This window comes from Cebus imitator, unplaced genomic scaffold (assembly GCF_001604975.1).
Source record: "Cebus imitator isolate Cc_AM_T3 unplaced genomic scaffold, Cebus_imitator-1.0 Scaffold0, whole genome shotgun sequence".
NCBI lineage: Eukaryota > Metazoa > Chordata > Mammalia > Primates > Cebidae > Cebus > Cebus imitator.
In genome coordinates, this window is record NW_016107315.1 from 11,811,095 (window position 1) to 11,833,395 (window position 22,301).

Below are 22,301 nucleotides of genomic sequence, written 5' to 3' on the forward strand. Positions count from 1 at the left end.
CATTAAAAGGATTACTTACCATATCAAGTGAGATTTAACCCTGGGAGGTAATGATAGCTCAATAAAGGAACATCAACAAATGTGACCTACCACATTAACAGAATGAAATTTAAATTTTAAATTTTATTAAATTTTGGCTGGGTGCGGTGGCTCATGCCTGTAATCCCAGCACTTTGGGAGGCCGAAGTGGGTGGATCACCTGAGGTGAGGAGTTGGAGACCAGCCTGGCCAACACGGCAAAACCCTGTCTCTACTAAAAATACGAAAATACAAAAATTAGCTGGGCGTGGTGGTGGGTGCTTGTAATCCCAGCTAGGTGGGAGGCTGAGGCAGGAGAAATGCTTGAACCCACAAGGCGGAAGTTGCAGTGAGCCGAGATCGCACTGTTGGACTCCAGGCTGGGGAACAAGAGCGAAACTCCGTCTCAAAGAAAAATAAAAAAATCTATTAAATTTTAACCACTTTAAACAGTAACATGTGGCTCATGGCTACTTTATTGGATGGCACAGTTCCAGCTAAATCATTCCACTAAGCTCAACTCTGTCCTTCTAAAACACAATCACACAGTCTCTTTCTTTTGCTTTCTCCCTTCTCTCCCTCTCCTAACTCTCCCACCTCTCCCCCACTCCCAACCCCATTTTTGGGGGCTATGATTGGTATTACACTAAATTTACAGATTATTCTGAAGAAAATGAAGATTTTACATTATTTTCCTGCTCAGCACCACGACCTGTTCTCTGCTTAAGTACTCTTTCATGCTACTCAGTAAAGTTTTATAGTTTTCTTACTACAAACTCTATATATTTCATTTTTAGCTGATCGCTAGATATTCCACATTTTTGTTAATATAGTTAGTGGATTCATATTTCCATCAGGGTGTTGCTGGTATAATGGAATAGCATTTACTGTTTAACTTTTAAATTGTTTAAGTTTATGTTTTTAGTATAATTAAAGGCCTTAGTACAATTTTAGCCTTTACTTATAGGTACATATGGGTCATAATTAAGTAGAAAAAAATTTTATGACAGATATTCTCGGTCCTTTACTGGCCCAAGGATTTTAAGTTTCTAATCAGTTAACACTAATATATTCAAACAAGACAAATCCTATTACATTAAAGGTATAAGACTTGTCCAAGGAAAGATTTTTAAAAAGCCTAATTTACTAATTCCTTATGTTTAGGTTTGATTCAATAATACTTTTCTAATGATAAAAGGATAGTCCGACAGGAAAGTATCACAATCCTAAATATATATGCATCTAACACTGGAGTTACCTAATTTATAATAACTACTAGAGCTAAGAAATGAGATAGATGGCAACACAACAATAGTGGGGATTTCAATACTCTGCTGACAGCACTCTACCCATCACTAAGACTGAAAGACAATAAAGAAACAATAGACTTAAACTATACCCTAAAACAAAGGAACTTAACAGATATTTACAAAACATTCTACCCAACAACTGCAGAATATACATTTTATTCATCAGCACATGGAACATTACGCAAGACAGACAATATAATAGGCCCCAAAAATATCTCAGTAAATTTAAGAAAATCAAAATTATATCAATTGTACTCTCTCTGACAGCAGTGGAATAAAACTGAAAATCAACTCCAAAAAGAATCCTCAAAACCACGTAAATACATGGAAATTAAATAACCTGCTCCTGAATGGTCATTGGGCCAACAATGAAATTAATATGGAAATTAAAAAATTATTTGAACTGAACGATAACAGTGACACAACCTATCAAAACCTCTAGGATACCGCAAAAGTAGTGCTAAGAGTAAAGTTCACAGCATTAAATGCCTAGATCAAAAAGTCTGAAAGAGCACAAACAGACAATCTAAGATTATACCTAAGTGAGACAACCTATCAAAACCTATGGTATACAGGAAGAGCAGTGCTGAGAGTAAAGTTTATAGCATTAAATGCCTACATCAGAAAAGTCTGAAAGAGTACAAAGACAATCTAAGGTTACACCTAACAGAACTGGAGAAACCCTAACAACCCAAACCCAAACCCAGCAGAAGAAAAGAAATAACGACGATCAGAGCAGAAGTAAATGAAAGTGAAGCAAACAAAAATAAAAAGACAAATAAAGCAACAAGCTGAATCTTTGAAAAGATAAATAAAATTGATAGACCATTAGTGAGATTAACCAAGAAAAGAAGAGAGAAGACCCAAATGGCCAGGTGCAGTGACTCACTCCTGTAATTCCAGCACTTTGGGAGGCTAAGATGGGTGAATCACTTGAGGTTAGATCAGTCTGGCCAACATGGTGAAACCTCATTTCCACTAAAAATACAAAAATTAGCTGGCCGTGGTGGCATGCACCTGTAATCCCAGCTACTCAGTGACCAAGGCAGGAGAATTGCTTGAACCTGGGTGGTGGAGGCTGCAGTAAGCTGAGATTGTGCCACTGTACTCCAGTCTGGGTGACAGAGCAAGACTCCATCTCAAAAAAAAAAAAAAGATCCAAGCAAGCTCATTTAGAAATAAAACAGGAGATAATACAACTGATACCACAGAAATACAAAAGATTATTCAAAGCTACTATGAATACCTTTATGTGCATAAACTAGAAAACCTAGAGATGGGTAAATTCCCGGAAATATACAACCCTCCTAGATAAACCAGGAAGAAATGGAAACTGAACAGACCAAAAACAAGCAGTGAAAATGCTGATTAAAAAATTGTTAACAACAACAAAAAAAGTCCCGGACCAGACAGGTAACAGCTGAATTCTGTCAGACATTTAAAGAAGAAACAGTACCAATCCTATATTCCAAAAGATAGAGAAAGAGGGAATCCTTCCTAAGTCATTCTATTAAGCCAGTATCACACAAATACCAAAACCAGGGAAGGACCTAACAACAACAACAACAAAACTACAGACACTTATACCCAATGAACACAGACGCAAAAATCCTCAACAGCCTACCAAGAGAATCCACCATTATCAAGTGGGTTTCATACCAGGGATGGTTTAACATACATAAGTCAATAAATGTGATATGCCACATAAACAAAATTAGAAACAAAAATGACACGATCATCTCAATGATGCAAAAAAGCATCTGACAAAATCCAGCATCCTTTTATGATTAAAACCCTCAGCAAAATCGGCATAGAAGGGACATACCTTAAGGTAATAAAAGCCATCTATGACAAACCCAAAACCAACATTATATTGAATGGGGAAAGTTGAAAGCATTCCCCCCTGAGAACTGGAAGAAGACAAGGATGCCCACTTTCACCATTTCTATTCAACACAGTACTGGAAGTCCTAGCCAGAGCAATCAGACGAGAAAGAAAGGGCACCCAGATCAGTAAAGAGGAAGCCAAACTGTTGCTGTTTGCTGCTGATATAATAACTGTATACCCAGAAAACCCTAAAGACTCAAAAAGAACTGGTTAAGTGAATTCACCAAAGTTTCAGGATACGAAATTAATGTGCACAAATCAGTAACTCTGCTATACACCAACAGTGACCAAGCTGAGAATCAAATCAAGAGCTCAACCCTAGGTCAGATGCCCTGGCCCACACCTATAATCAGGCAGATCACCTGAGGTCAGAAGTTTGAGAGCAGCCTGACCAACACGGGGAAATATTGTCACTGCTAAAAATACAAAAATTAGCTGGGGGTGGTCATGCACGCCTATAATCCCAGCTACTCAGGGGGCTGAGACCAGGAGAATCGCCTGAATCCAGCAGGCGGAGGTTGCAGTGAGCTGAGGTTGTGTTACTGTACTCCAGCCTGGGCAACAGAGTGAGACTCTGTCTCTTTAAAATAAAATAAAAAGAATGCAACCCTTTTTACAATAGCTAAAATAAAATAAAATACTTAGGAATATACCTAACCAAGGAGGTGAAAGACCTCTACAAAGAAAACTATAAAACGCTGCTGAAAGAAATCACAGATGACACAAATGGAAACACATCCCAAGCTCATGGACGGGTAGAACCAATATTGTGAAAATGACTACACTGCCAAAAGCAATATACAAATTCAATGTAATTCCAAAAAAAAAAAAAAAAATACCACCATCATTATTCACAGAAAGAGACAAAACACTCCTAAAGTTCATATGGAACCAAAAAAGAACCCGCATAGCCAAACGAAGACTAAGCAAAAAGAACAAATCTGGAGGCATCCCATTACCTGACTCCAAACTATACTATAAGGCCATAGTCACTAAAACAGCATGGGTCTGGTATAAAAATGGGCACACAGAATGAAGGCAGAATAGAAAACCCAGAAATAAAGCCAAATACTTACAGCCAACTGATCTTCAATAAGACAAACAAAAACAAAGTGTGGAGAGGACACCCTATTTGACAATGGTGCTGGGATAATTGGCTAGCCACATGTAGAGAATGAAACTGGATCCTCATCTCTCACCTTATAAAAAATCAACTCAAAATGGATCAAAGACTTAAATCTAAGATCTGAAACCATTAAAATTTTAGAAGATCAGAAAACCCTTCTAAACATTGGCTTAGGCAAAGCCTTCATGACCAAGAATCCAAAAGCAAATGCAACAAAAACAAAGATACACAGATGGGACTTAATTAAACTAAGAAGCTTCTGCACAGCAAATGAAATAATCAGCAGAGTTAACAGACAACCCACAGAGTGGGAGAAAATCTTCACGATCTATACTTCTGACAAAGGACTAATATCCACAATCTACAAGGAACTCAAATCAGCAAGAAAAAAAGAATCCCATCAAAAAGTGGGCTAAGGACATGACTAGACAAGTCTCAAAAGAAGATAAACAAATGGCCAATAAGCATATGGAAAAATGCTCAACATCACTATCAGGGAAATGAAAATCAAAACTACAACGTGACATTACCTTATCCCTGCAAGAATGTCCATAAACATAATGGATGTTGGTGTGGATGCAGTGAAAAGGAAACCCTTTAACACTGCTGATGAGAATGTAAACTAGTACAACCACTATGGAAAACAGTACAGAGATTCCTTAAAAAACTAAAAGTACATCTACCATTTGATCCAGCAATTCTAGTACTAGGTATTTACCTAAAGGAAAAAGAGTCATTATATGAAAAAGATACTTGCACATGTATGTTTAGAGCAGTGCAATTCGCAAATTCACAATTGCAAAAAAAAAGATGGAACCAGCCCAAATGCCCATTGTTCAATGAGTGGATAAAGAATATGTGGTATGTATGTACACACGTATACGTATACACACACACACACACACACACACACACCCACACACACCCACCCACCCACCACGGAATACTGCTCAGCCATAAAAAGGAATGGAAGAATGGCATTTGCAGCAACTTGGATTATTATTCTAAGTGAAGTAACTCAGGAATGTAAAACCAAACATAGTATGTTCTCATTCATAAGTGGACGCTAAGTTACGAGGATGCAAAGGCATAAGAATGATACATTGGACTTTAGGGACTCAAAGGAAAGCGTGGGAGGGTGGTGAGGGATAAAAAGACTACACACTGAGCACAGTGTACACTGCTCAGTTGACAAGTGCACCAAAATTTCAGAAATCACCACTAACTTATTCATGTAACCAAACACCACCTGCTCCCTAAAAACCAACTGAAAAATAAATAAAAAATTCAAAAAACCAAAAAATAAAACCCTGAGGTTTCCCATCCTTTAAAATAAAAAGAAGAAATAAAAGGCATCCAGAGATAAACTATCTCTATTTGCCAATGACATGATCTTGTACATAGAAAATTCAAACTATGTAACTACTAGCGCTAATAAATGAGTTTGGCAAAGTTGCAGGATAAAAGATAATAAAAACTACAAAAATAAAACAATTCCATTTATAACAGCAACAAAAGAATAAAATACTTGTTGGGCATGGTGGCTCACCTCTGTAATCCCAGTACTTTGGGAGGCTGAGGCAGGTGGATGACTTGAGATCAGGAGTTTGAGACCAACCTGGGCAATATGGTAAAACCTCATCTCTACCAAAAATTCAAAAAAAAAAAAAAAGCCAGTTGTGGTTGCAAGTATTGGGAGACTGAGGTGGGAGGATCAGCTTTAGCCTGGGAGGTGGAGGTTACAGTGAGCTGAGATTGTGCCAACACACTCTAACCTGAGTGACAAAGTGAAACTCTGTCTCAGAAAAAAGAATACTCAGAAATAAATTTAACAAAAGAACTGCAAGATTTGTACACAGAAAACTACAAAACATTATTGAAAGAAATTAGAAAGGTACACCTTCACCCATAATTTACTGTTAATCGATTTTCTATATGTTTGCCAAGACCATTCGATGTGGAAAGAATAGTCTTTTCAATAGTGATGGGGAAACTGAATAACTGCATACAAAAGAATGAAGTTGGACCTCTACTTCACACTATACAAAAATCAACTCAAAATGAACCAGAGACCAAAATGTAGAAGCAAAATTATAAAACTCTTAGAAGAAAACTGAGGTGTAAATCTTTGTGATGTTGGATTACGCAATGGCTTCTTGGATATAATACAAAACGTTACAAAAGAAAAAATATAGGAAAAAAGGTACTGATTTATAGACTTGATCATTATCACAAAATGGCATTTTCTAAAGTTTTATCCATTTATACTTTAACAAAAATGTATCAGTATATTTTTACCCCATACTGTCACCATCAGAATCTACTGATAAACTTTTTGATCTTTTGGCAACGTAATGTTTAAAATGTATTAATTGTTCTAATTTGCTTTTACGTTATTACTTACCTTTTTCTACTTTTTCACCTTAAAAAATTATGTTGAGATATTCACATACCACAAAATCTACCTTTTTAAAGTATGCAATTCAGTAGTTTCTAGTTTATTCACAGAGTTGTGCCATCATTATTACTTTCTAACTCCAGAACATCCTTATCAACCCATAAACAAACCCTACTATTAGTAGTCACTCCCCATTCTGCCCTACACCTGACACCTGACAACTGTTAATCTACTTTCAGTAACTATGTATTTGTCTATTCTGGATCTCTGATATAAATAAAATTATGCAACAAGTGGACTTTTGTGTCTGGCTTCTTTCACTTATCGTAATGTTTTCAAGGTTCATCCATGTTGTGGCATACATCAGTAATTCATTCCTTTCTATTGCCAAATAATATTCCATTGTCTGGATATACTACAAACTGTGTACCTGCTCATCAGTTGATATGTATTTGGTTTGTATCCACTATTTAGCTATTATGAATAATGCTGATAAGAACATCATTACAAGTTCTGTACAGACATGTTTTCATTTCTCTTGAGTATATACCTAGGAATGAAATCACTGAGTCATACAATAACTCTATGTTTAACCTGTCAAGGGACTGCCAGGATCTCATCTCAGTTCATTGCAATCTCCGCCTCCTGGGTTCAAGCTATTCTTATGCCTCGGCCCTCTAAGTAGATAAGATTACAGTTGTGCACCACCATACCTGGCTAATTTTTGTGTTTTTAGTAGAGACAGGATTTTGCCATGTTGATCAGGCTGGTTTTGAACTCCTGGCCTCAAGTCATCCGCCTGCCTGGCCTCCCAAATTGCTGGGATTACAGGTGTGAGTCACCGTGCCCAGCCAAATTAACACAGTTTCTAAGCAATTCCATTTATATGAATATATTCTGATTATGTCTAGTTGTCCCTCCAAAACTACAGGTTATGCATCTGTGGATTCAATCAACTGCTGACAAAAAATATTTGGGGAAAAAGGAAAAACAATTTTAAAAACTTCTATAAAAAATAATACAAATCTAAAAGTATAGCATGTAACAACTATTTACATTCTATTAGGTGTAATTCTAGAGATGACAAAGTATATGGGAAGGCATGCACAGGTTACATGCAAATACTATGTCATTTTACATATAAGAGACGTTAGCATCCGCAGGGCCCCCAGAACCAATCTCCCATGGGATGACTGAGACTGCACTTTCACATACACACAAGAATATCTACAAAAATTATGACTAGGGCATTGATTTTAAAGGGTAAAAGTTTGGAAACTACACTTAGATGGGCCTACACATGCATAATGTTCATACAAGGAGGTAAAGTTAGTAACACTTTTAGCTTTAGGTAAGGGGAACTCAAAGATTGAGAGCAAGGGTGGAAGAATGATTTACTCTTCACTGGATGTCTCTTTGTATCTCTGAATTTTGTATAATGTATATGCATTAGTTTTTCAATTAATTAATTCTGGAATGTGTGACAACTGCAGCCAGAAAAAAATGTGTTTTAAGGTGGCAGATACAGTTTTTCTTATTCATATTCATCAATACACAGCAAATAATAAGTGATCAGGGAATTAACAAATGGATAAAAAATATTTAAAAAACATTCTAGAACATATTTTAAATTTTGGAATGAAATTCCTCAGTCTCCTAAAAGTTTAAAGTTGTTTTACCCAAACAAAACATATTGTTTTTGCCTACGTGCGTGCTCCAAGGGTCACATAGAATAGTTGCTACTTGCTATGCAGTTTGGATGTTTGTCACTCAAACCTCATGTTAAAATGTAGGGTCTCATGGGAGATGTTTGGGTCATGGGAGTGGATCCTTCAATGAATGGCTTGGTATGGTCCTTATGGTAATGAGTGAGTGCTCACTCTATTACTTCCTATGAGAGCTGATAAAAACAATCCGGCACCTTCCCCTTCTCTCTTGCTTTCTCTTTTACCATGTGATCCTGAAGATGCTGGCTCCCCTTTGCCTTCTGCCATGTAGCCTGAGGCTTCTATCAGAGGCCCAACCTTCCAGCCAGCAGAATCATCAGTCAAATAAACTACTTTTTAAAAAAGATAAAATAAATTACTCAGCCTTAGGTATTCCTTTACATCAATACTAAAGGGATAAAAATACCAAACATTCGTAGTGTTCTTTTAAATATGATAAAGTACCACCCTTTGACAAACCTTGCTTGAGAAACTGGAATTTAACTTATTTTCTTATGTACAGAAAAGGGTTACTTAACACACTGGGTCTGAGGCTGCTCTCTCTAAAAAGGCTTGCTTTCAAGACTGAGTCTTAGCTGATGTCTTGGGAAATTGGATCTCATGATTTCCCAACTGATAGGGTGGTTTAATGTGCCTAAACTTTATGTTAGAGATAATACATATTATGCTGAACATCTGCTTTTCTTTTGTGAGTATGGAAATTTGGCAAGTACTAGACAGAGGACGTCTATGGGATCAACTGACAATAAAATATCTGATTGCTGAGCTTGATTCTGGGCTCTCCTGGGCAGAAACACGCAGAAAATGTTGTTTGCTGCATTTTCACTGCTGCGGGACAAAATGCTATGTGTGACCCCTCATGGGAGGAAGGAAGTGTAAGGAAGTCTATATATGGCTTCTTCTAGACATACAGCCCTATGATCTGATTACAGATCCTTACTCACTTTACTGTATAGCTGTAATAAGTTTTAGCTATGAGTAAACTATATGCTCGGTCTTGTGAGTCCTTCTAGCGAAACTTCAATAACAGGGGTGGTCTTTTAAGATCTCCAACATACCTTGCTTAGCACGGAAAATATTTTTTCAAGAATATGTCACACAAAATTGAAATTATACAACTTTAAGTTTCTTGGTTGGTATGCTAATTTTGCTTTCAATTTGATATTTCCTCTAAAATGCATATGAATTTATTTTCTTTTGAGATTATCATTTTCTCCATTAGTTCTTATTCAAGGATGTTAAAATAAAAACATTTAATCATTGACTATGCCCCTATACAAGACATATCTAAACAAAAAGAACAAGTGAGGAAGAACGAAAATCATATGTGAAGAAAATACTAGCAAAATTCTGCTTGACTAAATATTCTACATCAGTGTGAAAGATAATGCTGAATGAAATAAAGACTCTGAGAAAAAGTGTAGAACAGCTTTTCTGGTTGGATATTAAGTCTTATTATTTGAATATTTTCAAAAATCCCCAAATATCTGATACACCCATATTTATATAAATACAAACAGAATAAAAAGCCAAATAAAATATTTGAAAGTACTGACAGAAGATCAGTTACAGTTCAAAAAGGGGAGAAATAATTTTTAAAGCCTGTAAAATTATGTGCCATTTGATTAAAAAGCAACAACAATAATACACAGGTACTATTTCTGTATCTCCAAAGATATTTTCCTTTGGGGTGAAAAATGTTAGATCAATGCTTGTTCTGGCCATTGATCTTTCAGGGAAATAGGGTTTTTTAACAAATGAAGTTTAGAGAGATGCACTAATCAATTAAAAATTACAAAGTTATAACTAATTATTTTAATATACGAATTTGGTTACTAAAAATCTAGCCATTTGATTAGACTTCTAAAATAATTGGAATATATAGTGCTATGTAAGTGACAGTATAGTGCCAATGGCCAGAGACAACCTTTTGTAAAAGTTAGCTATCAAAATTTCAAAATTAAACTATAAATTTCTATTTCAAAATTTGTTTTACATAAGAAAAAAAAAAACACAAAACCACCAAAGAAGGACCATACTACAATAAAGCTATAGTATATAGTGAAAGAGCATATTAAGTAAAATGTATTAGAGAAAATAATGCCATGACATTTGTATTTGTATCAAAAACTGAACAGGAAAGGCAGAATTATTTGAATGTGGGGAGGAAAGGAAACTTACATAAGTCGGTGTTTCCAAGCTATCTGTGTTGACCAGTACTGGAGGAGGATTTGCCTTTGAAGAAAAAAAAAATTATAAATGTGTTAAGAAGAAAATAAAAACATTACATATTAATGTTCACAAATGTTAGCGGTGTTATGAAAAACTTGTTATTTCTTAAGTTATAATCTTATATGAGCTTTTTATATGTTAAAACAATATATCCTTATTCCAGCACCAAACAGAAAAAAATAAATGTTTCAGCAGTTAAACTAGATTTGCTTTTAAGAAATAAATTGCTATTTCTGCTAAAACAGCCATGACTTTCTTAAGTTTTACACAGGAGATCACCACAGCCTTCTCATAAAATCCATGAATATTCTTTAGTGTATGATCAACTCTTCCTAGGTTGCTTAGAAATCACTGTTTTCTATTCCCAAGGATACCATTAAGATTCCAATCATTTGATCACCCAGGAAAAAAAATTATTCCCAAAAATGAACTGTTCTTAAACAAGGAAAAAAAAAAAAAAAAAGCCCATCACAGAAAGGAACTGTAAACTTTCAGAAAACTAAAAATATACTCAATGTAAAAACCCCTGATTATTTTCAGCTGCAATGATCGCTTTTACCACTGTTATTCTAGACCCTCACAGAATTAACAGTGATTTATTACAGCAAGAAAAACAAGCAGAATTATGCACACCTAGTTAAGTTTGGATTGAAAAAATCTTGGTTTTCTGGTTAGGTTAGAAATTATTATGTATATGAAACTAAAGAATAAAATGCAATTAATACCAAATGAAAAATATATTTAAAAACTGATGTAATTCCCCTTAAAATTATTTCCTGTGCATATTTAAAGTTATAAAAGTACCAAGTCCAGTAAGTTTCAGAGAATAAAAAAGATGACTACCCTTTAAACAAACTTTAGAAGATATGCTTATAAACATTAATAGTTCTACTTCAATTAACTAAAGAATTATACACAAAAGCTGTATGAAAGAACATTATAACACAAAATAACCATTTTCTTCCAAATGTATACGCTTTCAATAAAGGTGAATATTCAAAGTTCAATTGACACATTATTTTCAGCACAGTACTACATCTGGATGCTATGATAAAATGCTTAAAGACAACCTAGTTTCATGGCTAAAAAATTATACAGTATGAAGCCAGGTGCGGGGTGGGTCACACCTGCAATCCCAGCACTTTGGGAGGCCAAGGTGGGCAGATCACCTGAGGTCGGGAGTTCGAGACCGGCCTGACCAACACGGAGAAACCCCGTCTCCACTAATAATACAGTAGTAGCTGGGCATGGTGGTGTGCGCCTGTAGTCCCAGCTACACAGGAGGCTGAGGCAGGAGAATCGCACCACTGTACTCCAGCCTGGGTGACAAGAGTGAAACTCTGTCTCAAAAAAAACAACAAAAATTATAGAGCATGCATTTGGGCTACATAAAGCAGTAAGTTAAAAATGAGTAGCTAGTATTTTGTTGAGTCCCACCATTGAGTAAGTCTACCCTTGAATATTCCATGAAAGCCCACTTAATAAATAAAAATTATAAGATTGCTATTCGAGCAAAGTTACTAAACTTACAGACATTTGAGATTTTATAAATATTTCAAATTACTTATTTCCCAATAGCATATTGAGATTACCCACACTGATAATGTTTTACTTTGTGAAAAAAATTAATAATACAATTTCACTTTATTCTGCTTAAGCTATTACATAAGAAGAGGGCAAGAAAGAACTGGATATTTAAAGTTATGAAAGAAATTACGTTTTAAAAATACGACGGCAAGAAGCCTTTTAGCCCCTCTGCCAAATTTTTTAACGAACATGCAATGGAAAAAGTTGGTTTTTATGAAAATCTAATTTATACCATAATTATTATAATGTTAACTGCTTATCAGTACCAAACTCATCATTATTGTATAGCATTACCTTTTGATTCTATGCATTTAGAAAATGTTGCTAATATTGAAATATATATAAACAGAATGACATAGGTGTTATATTGACTTCAAAATAAAACAATGGCAAGTTGGGAGTAGGAGGGGCTGTGGATCAAATAAAAGTACAGGAGTTGACTGCTGTAGCTGGTGATGCATATACGTAGAGTTCGTTGTACTAGCCTTTCTAGATTTTAGTATTTTTGAAATTTTGCATCATAAAAAGTAAACCAAAAAATCATTTTGAGCCAAGTACTCAGTTTTAAAGAGGTGAATAAAGTTGTGAAATACTCTGGCTCTGGGTTGCTATTAAGATATTGGCATTCAGGCTGGGTGCAGTGGCTCATGCTTGTAATCCTAGCACTTTGGAAGGCAAAGGCCGGTGGATCACTTGAAACCAGGAGTTCAAGACCAGAATGGCCAACATGGGTAAGCAAAATTATGTTTCTTAAGTCTTATTACTGATGGCTTGGGGCAAATTACTTACGGGCTTTTTAGCTCCTCCTTCTGGAATATCCTTGCCCTTTTACTGCTTCTACCCCTAATCTATTAAGTGAACTACAGGATTTCATTATTGTCCAAGTTGCAAATATACATAATGGTATATAAATTTAGTAACAGAATAAGCATTTCTATAGCTTCTATGGTTTGCAATACATTTTCTTCTATATTACTTTTCTAGAGCCTCACACAGTCCTCTTGGGTAAAGGCAGGTGTTGCTATTTTTTTACAAATGGAGAAAATGAATTTCAACAATAAATGTGATTTTCCTATACTCAAATGTCACTGAGTGGTAGAGGGAAGTATAGAGAGACCTAGAACAAGATCTGAGATTACAGAAAGGTTTTTCTTTAATTGAAATAATTTCACATAGACTCTTTGCAAGTCTTTTAGTTGTTGCTGTCTGATTTTCCATGTTACCTGTTCTACTACCCACTGTACTGGTTAAGAATCCCAAAGTCTTTTTTTTTTTTTTAAGATGGAGTCTTGCTCTGTCTTCCAGGGTAGAATTTTTTAAAAGTCAAGTTTATTGGCTGGACATGTGGCTCACCCAAATTTTACCATTCTATTTCATTACAAAGGATCTAGTAGCGATTGCTGCTGTAACAAACTGAAGCAGCTTACGAAGTTTCAGAAGGCAATATTACGTTTTTTAAAATTGTGTTAAAATAAATTCTAAGATCCCATAATTTAAAAATAGATGAAAATAGTTTAGAAAATGCACTTTTACAATGTGCATTTTATTTCTCCTTCTCAGCATTTACCTAAGTTTCACTATGTTATTTGCTAATGTCTCTTTCTCCTCTACTCAGTTATAAACAAGTGCTTTTCCAATGCAGAACTCACAAACTCTAGAGAATACTTCTTAGATTCTGAGACACACTGCATTAAAAGTTAAATGCTATGACTGAGGTGATCACTGTAGGTTAAAGTGACTGTAAAAAAGAGGATGGATTCTGGCAAGATGGCAGAGTAGGCAGCACCACAAATTCATCTCTCCACCTAGAAAACAATTTTAGTGGCAGCATCCGTCTGATGTAAATATTTTGAAACTCTGGAGTCTATTAAAGGCTTGCAACTTCCACGTGAAGGCTTGAACAGTAAATTGTAGTTAATTTCATTCACTTGCAGCTTTAGCACAGTAGCAACTCCCCATACCCTATCCCTCAGTCAACTGTGTAATGCTTGCATGAGCCAGGGTGGGCAAAGAAAATCACGCTCTCCAAATATTGGAGATCTGTGCTCTACCTGCTGCTTCTAATCACAAAGGTGCAAACAGGGTGCAGATACTGCTGTTGCATCTCCTCCTCATTGTTGCAAACCCCACACCATCCTCTCAGGCTGAACTGACTTCCAGGTCAAAGAGCTGGAGGCCTCCCCTACCTACACACCAATTCAATTTTCTTTTTCCTGTTTTGCGGGGCCAGGCTTTGAAGACTAGGACATTAAAAACCAACCACACATTTGGAGGAAATTAGAAAGTCACTGTGCATGCACAGGGGACAGCACAGGCTCAGAAAATATCGAAGAAGACCGTAAGTTTACACCTTAGGCTGATCTTTGACAGCCTGCAACAATCCGAAAAACAAAAACACAAAAAAAGAAAACCCCGGAGAAGAACAAGAACCTGATTTTCAGAGATACCCCATTATTAAATTCAAACATACTGTTTTCAGGGGGAAAAAAATCACAAGGCATACAAAGAAACAAGAATAAACGGTTTATTCAAAGGAGAAGTATAAATCAACAGAAACTGTCCCTTAAAAAAAAAAAAACACCTGATACCAAATCTACTAGACAAAGACTTCCTTAAAGAATTAAAAGATATGGACAAAGTCAAGAAAATGCTGTATGAACAAAATGTAAATATCAATAAAGAGAAATAAAAATTTAAAACAATTCAGGAACTGAGAAGTACAGTAACTGAAAATTCACTGGAGGGATTCAAAAGCATATTTGAGCAGGTAAGAAAAAAAACAGTGAACATAAAGATAGGATAATGGAAAGTACTGAGTCTGAAGAAAAGAAAAAAAAAAAAGATTTAAGAAAAGTGAACAGAACCTAAGGGACCTGTGAGACATCACCAAGCAGACCAACTAATGCCCTGTGGAAGCTGCATGAGAAGTGAGAGATAAAAGAGTAGACAAAATATTTGAAGAAGTAATAGCTAAAACTTCTTAGATTTCATGAAAAAACATGAATATAAACATTCAAGAAGTTCAATAAACAAGTAATGAAATCAAACAGACTCACACTGAGACACATTATAATGGAACTGTCAAAGGCCAAAAACAAAGGTAGATTTTTGAAAGCAACAAAAGAAGTGACTTGTTACATACAACAGATCCTAAATATGATTATCAGCAGACTTCATATCAGATACTCTAGAGGCCATAAGGCAGTGGATAGAAGTATTCAAAGTGATAAAATAAGAGGAGAGCAAAAAAAAAAAAAAAGAAAAAACCTGTCAACTAAGAATCCTATATCCAGCAAGACAGTCCCTCAAAAGTAAGAGAGAAATTAAGATGTTCCCTGATGAACAAAAGCTGAGGGAGTTTGTTCAATCACTAGAAGTAGCATTTCAGGTTGAAATGAAACTAGACAGTAACTCAAAGTCATAAAAAGAAATAAAGATCTCAGTAAAGGTAAATACACAGGTAATCATAAACGCTAGTTAGTAGTATTGTAACAATGATTGTGTAAATTCGCTTTTGGTTTTCCATGATTCCACATTTTCAATTGAAAAAAAAAAAAATTAGCCTAGCCAGGCATGGTGGCTCACACCTGTAATCCCAGCACTTTAGGTGGCCAATGCAGGCAGATGGCATGAGCCCAGGAGTTCAAGACCAGCCTGTGGATCATGGTGAAACTCCATCTCTACAAACAAAACAAAACAGCAACAACAACAAAAATTAGCCAGGTGTGGTGGGCACATGCCTGTAGTCACGGCTATTCAGGAGGCTGAGAAGGGAGAATCGATTGAGCACAAGAGGTTGAGGCTGCAGTGAGCTGTGATCACACCACTGGACTCTGGCCCGGGCTACAGAATGAGACCCTGCCTACAAATAAATAAATAAGCTTAACATTAATAAAGCCAGTATTAGTAAATAATGAAAATCAATTATTAGTCTAAAAGCTAACAATATAACTTTGATTTGTAACTTCATATTTTGTCTCCTATGGAATTTAAGAAACTAATACATTAAAAATTATGAGTTTCAGTTTTGGAGCATACAATATATGAAGATGTAATTCTGTGACATGAAAACTGAAAGGGGTTGAGACAGAGCAGTTAAAGGAGCAGAGGTTTTGTATATTAGGCACTTAAGCTTATATAAACTGAGATTAGAAGTGTCTAGGATGTTAAATGTAATCTTCATGGTAACCACAAAGAATATAACTGAAGAACAGACACAAAGGAAATAAGAAAGGAAGTTAAATGTTTCACTACCAAAGATTAATCGAAGACCAAAGAAGACAGTAATGCAGGAAATGAGGAACAAAAAAGCTACAAGGCACATGTGTAAAGAAAATAGCAAAATGACAAAAGTCAGTCCTTTCTTACCAATGATTACTTTAAATGTAAATAAACTCTTCATTCAAAAGATAGAAATTGGTAGAATAAATTTTTAAAATGTTCCAACTACAAGCTGTACACAAGAGACTCACTGTAGATTCAAAGACATGATATGCTGAAAGTGAAAGATAGAAAGTGATTTGGTTACCATGCAAATAGTAGCCAAAAGAGAGCTTGAGTGGCTGTACTCCTAACAAGACAAAATAGACTTTAAATTAAAAAAAAAAGGCTGTGAGACAACAGAGGTATTATATATTTATAAAAGGTTCAATATAGGAATATGTAACAATCATAAAAAATTTACATACCTAATAACAGACCACCAAAATGTAAGTAGCAAAAATGAGACAGACTTGAAGAAAGAAATGGTTCTGGTCAGGCATGGTGGCTCATGCCTGTAATCTCAGCACTTTCGGAGACCAAGGCAAGCAAATCACCTGAGGTCAGGAGTTCGAGATCAGCATGGCCAACACAGAGAAACCACGTCTCTACAAAAAATACAAAAAGCCGGGCGTGCGGCAGTTGCCTGTAATCCCAGCTACTCAGGAGGCTGAGGCAAGAGAATTGCTTAAATCTGGGAGTTGGAGGTTGCAGTGAGCTGACATGGCACCACTGCATTCCAGCCTGGGCAACAGAGTGGGACTCCGCCTCAAAAAAAAAAAAAAAAAAAAAAAAAGTGGTTCTACAATAAGTTGGAGACTTCAATACCACATTCTCCATAATGGATCGAACAACCAGACAGATGATAAGGAAATAGAAGAGATGAACACAATATACCAAAGAGATCTAATAAACACAGAACTCTAACAACAACAGAACATACATTCTTCTCAAGTGCACACAGGAGAAGGAAACTATGTCAACATAAGAAAAACCATATACAAAACACCCCCGGTGAACATCATACTCAGTGGTGAAAGACTGAAAGCTTTTCATCTAAGGTTAGAAAGAAGGCAAGTATGTCTGCTTTCACCACCTGTAATCAACATGACACTAGCTGGACTCAGAGCAATTCGGCAAGAAAAAGAAATAAAAGACATCCAAATTAGAAAGGAAGAAGTAAAATTATTTGTTCACAAATGATATAATCTTATAAGTAAAACACCCTAAAGATTCTACAAAAAAACTGTTAGAATTAATAAACCAATTCAGCAAAGTAGCAGGATGCAAAGTCATTATACAAAAATCAGTTGTATTTCTTCTAACATTGAAAAATCTAAAAAGGAAATTAAGAACACAATTCTGTTTATCATAGCATAAAAAGAACAAATTTTCAGCAGAACACTGAGTCTCCTAAATGTTTAAAAAAAAAAAAAAAAAGACAGAGACAGAGAATTAATTTCATCAAGGATGTAAAAAACTTGTACAATGAAAACTATAAAACATTTACGAAATAAATTAAGAAGACATAAATAGATGGGAAGAGATTTGTGGTCATAGACTAGGAGACTTATTATTGCAAAAACTGTCAATATTATCCAAAGCAATCTACAGACTTAATACAATTCCTATCAAAATCCCAATGGGTTTTTTAAAGAAATAGAAAAATTTATCCTAAAAGTCACACAGAATTTCATGGTACCCTTAAAGCCAAAATCACCCTGAGAAAGAAAAATGAAGGTGGAGGGCTTCAACTTCCTGATTCCAGAACTTACAACAACGTTACAGTAATAATAAGTCTGGCCCTGGCATACAGACAGACATATAGAACAATGGAATAAAACAGAATCCAGAAATAAATGCCATATTCAATAATCAACCTACAATGGGTCATGACCTAAACACAAAACCTAAAACTATAAAACTGTTACAAGAAAACACAGGGTGAAAGCGAGACACTGGAATTGACAGTGATTTTTTGGATAAGACACAAAGGCACAGGCAAAGAAGAAAAAACAGGTAAGTCATATCTCTGACAAAACGTGAGACCCAGAATACACAGAAAACTCCACAATAAAACCAAACACCCCAATTAAAAAATGGTCAAGGAACTCGTACAGACATTTTCTCAAATAAGACATACAAATGGACAATAAGCACATGAAAAGATGTGTCACTAATCATTATAGAAACACAAATCAAAATTAAAATGAGATGTCACCTACACCAATTAGACTGGTTACTATTAAAAAAACAGAAAATAAAAACTGTTGGTGAGGATGTGGAAAAACTGGAATCCTTGTACACTCTGGTGGAAATCTAAAATGTTACAACCACTGTAAAAATAGTATGGTGGCTCCTCAAAAAAACAAAAACAGAATTACCGTATGATCAAGTAATTCCACTTCCAGGTATAAACCTCAAAGAACTGAATGCAGTGTCTTGAAGCGGTATTTTTACATCCATATTCACAGCAACATTATTCACAGTAGCTAAAATGTAGAAACAATCCAAGTGTCCATCCATGAATGAATGGATATGGAAAATTTGTTATTTATACAGGAATATTATTTAGCCCTCAAAAGGAAGCAAATTCTGATGTGCTACAACATGGATGAACCTTGAGGATTTAATGTTAAGTGAAATGTGCCAGCCAAAAAGAAAACTACTACATGATTTCACTAACATAAGGTACCTAGAGTGATCAAAATCAGAGACATAAAGTAGAATTGTGGATGCTAGGGGCTGGGCTTGTGGGGAATGGGAGGTTATTGTTTAATGGGTATAGACTTTCAGTGTGCAAGATGAAAAGAGTTTTAGAGATAGATGACAGCTGCACAGCAATTATGAATGTACATAATACAGCTGCACAGCAAATTTTAAAATGGTTAAGATAGTAAATTTTATGTTATCTGCTTTTACAATAAAAAAGTTGGTAAAAAAAAATGTAACCTCAATCTTATTATGAAAATGCATTAAACACAAATTGAAAGATATTCCATAAAATAAATAGCTGGTTCTCTTTATGCCATACACTTGACAGAAGACATACTGTGGAGCTATTCCAGATTAAAGGAGACTATAGTGTCATGAAAACTAAACGCAATGTGTGGTCTTCAGACTGGCCAAGGGACCTGTTTTGTCATTTTTGTTTTTAATCTATAAAGCACATTATTGGGGCAATTAGTAAAATAAAATTTAGGTATATAGACAACAGTATTATGTTAATGTCAATTTCCCAATTTAGTCCATTGTATTATGGTAATGTTCTTATTTAAAAAGTATTTAGCATTATAAAATAATAGTATTTGGGAAAGGCACACAAGTCTGTCACTTCCAAATGGTTCACAAAAAAATGATATAAACATATAAGAAGAGAAATTGATAAAGCAGATGTGGGGAATTTGGGTAAAAGCATATGAGACTTTTTTTTTTTTTTTTTTGCTAAGTTTGAAATGCTGTGAAAATAATACAAAAATAAATAAAAAATTCCTTTCCAACAGCAAATAGAATAACGGTACTCAGTCAGGTGTTAGCAATTAAAAAGGCTCATCCACATAATCCAAAGTATGCTATTACATTTAACATTATCCACAGAATAACAATGTATCAAGTCACGTTTTAGGTTATACTAATGATCCAATCATTTAAGACCCAACACTCAGATGTTTCACGAAACTTAAAAGGTCCAGAGGCACTATGATGCTCTGCTCTGGACACACTTCTGATGTAATTACTCTCACATTATGTGGCAGTTATTTGTTAACTTGTCTCTTGCATAAACACCTAGTAGGCTCCTAGAGGACAGAGACAATGTTCTATTCATCTTCAAAGCACATGCTCAACTATCAAAAAAGACCACGTACAATAAATCAGCTATAAAGCATTTTCAACAATACCTTAATTAAATGATAGCTTTTCAGAAATGACAGAAATAAATGTTCAAAGCATCTATATTTAAAGCAGAGTATTCACTCCAGGGAGGAAATAAGCCTCTAGATTTAATAGGCTGATATCACAGAGATTATGTGTTTACACTCCCAGTAAGAAGAACTAGTATCTGTTACCTACTCTGTACTCAGTTTCTACGTGGAGAAACTGATGCTCTCAGAAGTTGAGTAATTTCCACACCATCACACATGTAGAAATAGGTGAAGCTAGGAAGTGGTGGAGCCAGGTATGACTATAAAGTCCACGCTCTTAATGCAGTCTTAAGCAGCAATTCAATATTATCTTTATCTGTGCCACTCTGTATAATAAGCATAATTCTGATGTGTAGAGGGCTTTCATAAAGTACAAACAATATGATCAATATAAAAGTACTCTGAAAAGTATAAAAGTATTCTACAAATAATGAAAGACAACATACCTTTTGAAAAGTTATCATCTATGTATCTTTCTAATTTGCCTGACTCTCAAACTCATTTTAAAGTAGTCAGGTTGACATTACCCCCAGTTTTAAAAGATGAAGGGGGTATAAAACTCAGAGAGGGTAACTTGTTTGAGTGACAAAGACAGACCAGGTTCTAAATCTTTTCTTTTGCTTCTATTTCTAATATACCCTAATGCATCTAAATGTAAAGTAGTAGATCTTTTATGAATATATATTCACTAAATATGTTGAAATTGGGATATATGTTAAGTATGGATTTTAAATTTTACTTGGGGACAGACATTTTAGTTCATTATTTTAATTTTATAATGTACATATTATACTTGACTAATTAGGAATACACTTTTTTCTGAAAAGTAAGGTACACTCACTGGCTTCTCACATAACACAACATAAATGGTTAAACTATCCTTCATGAACTTCTGTAGTGTATTTAAAACCCAAAGTGAAGCTATGCAGAATAAAGAGGTCTTTTTCTTGTGTATCCTCAATAAATATCCTCATTAAAAACAAGCAAACAAACAAACAAAGTGTTCCTTAGTTTGTCTCAGAGCAAACTATGAGATACCACTAAGAATACGAACAGCCAAGATTATGTGTCAGTTGCTGTGATGTGTACTTCACATGCATTAATTATCCTCTCAATCAGTGTAAAACACCTCAAGTTAGTACTCCTGTCCATCTTCAGTGTTACAGATGAGTAAGTGGAAGTTTACTGTGGTTAAGTAAAGTGTATAGTTACATACATTAAGTGGTAGGACTGGAATTCCAACCCCAGGTCATTCTGACTCTAAAACCTATATTTTTATAAGGCTATGCAAGATCTCAACAATTTTTAAATGTACTAAGACGTTAAGTTAGATGTTAAGCTTGGAGTAAATTAACAAGAGAATTCTGAATAGTAAAAGACAGGGTCCCAAATGAATATAAGAACAAAGACTGACACAAACTCTTAGAGGATTCCAGAAAACTATTTTAACACCAAAAAGTTCACTAAAGTGAGAAGAGTAAAATAAACTTTCAATTCTACTTTAAAAAAAAAACTGTACAAATAAACTCTATATATTTAGAAAGATGTTACATCATTACAATTTTATAATAACCCTTAAACTGCTTACTCAGAATTATATTTTATTTACAAATTCAGTTTTTCTCCTGCAATATAGAGAGAATATCCATTTGGATTAATCTATTCATTGTTGGTGGATTTATCACTTAATTTTAAATTATTTTCATAATCAAAAATTATATGCTAGTAATATTATTTCAATTCAATCTTATTACAGTAAGGCTGAAGTCATTGTAACACTGTAATTTCCTCTAGAATTCTTGGTTATATGGAGGTTCTTTTTTTTTTTTTTTT

General features: G+C 34.9%; 1 protein-coding gene across 29 annotated transcripts in view; it reads right to left on the reverse strand.

Annotated features, from left to right (window-relative positions):
• The window catches only part of DLG1 (discs large MAGUK scaffold protein 1), a 299,333-nt gene that overhangs the window by 116,224 nt on the left and 160,808 nt on the right, over positions 1-22,301 (reverse strand). For all 29 annotated transcript variants that reach the window (XM_037735146.1, XM_017523037.2, XM_017522998.2 and 26 more), the window contains one exon: positions 10,648-10,701. In XM_037735146.1, coding sequence (XP_037591074.1) covers positions 10,648-10,701 — 54 coding nt within the window. The remainder of the gene's footprint in view (positions 1-10,647; positions 10,702-22,301) is intronic.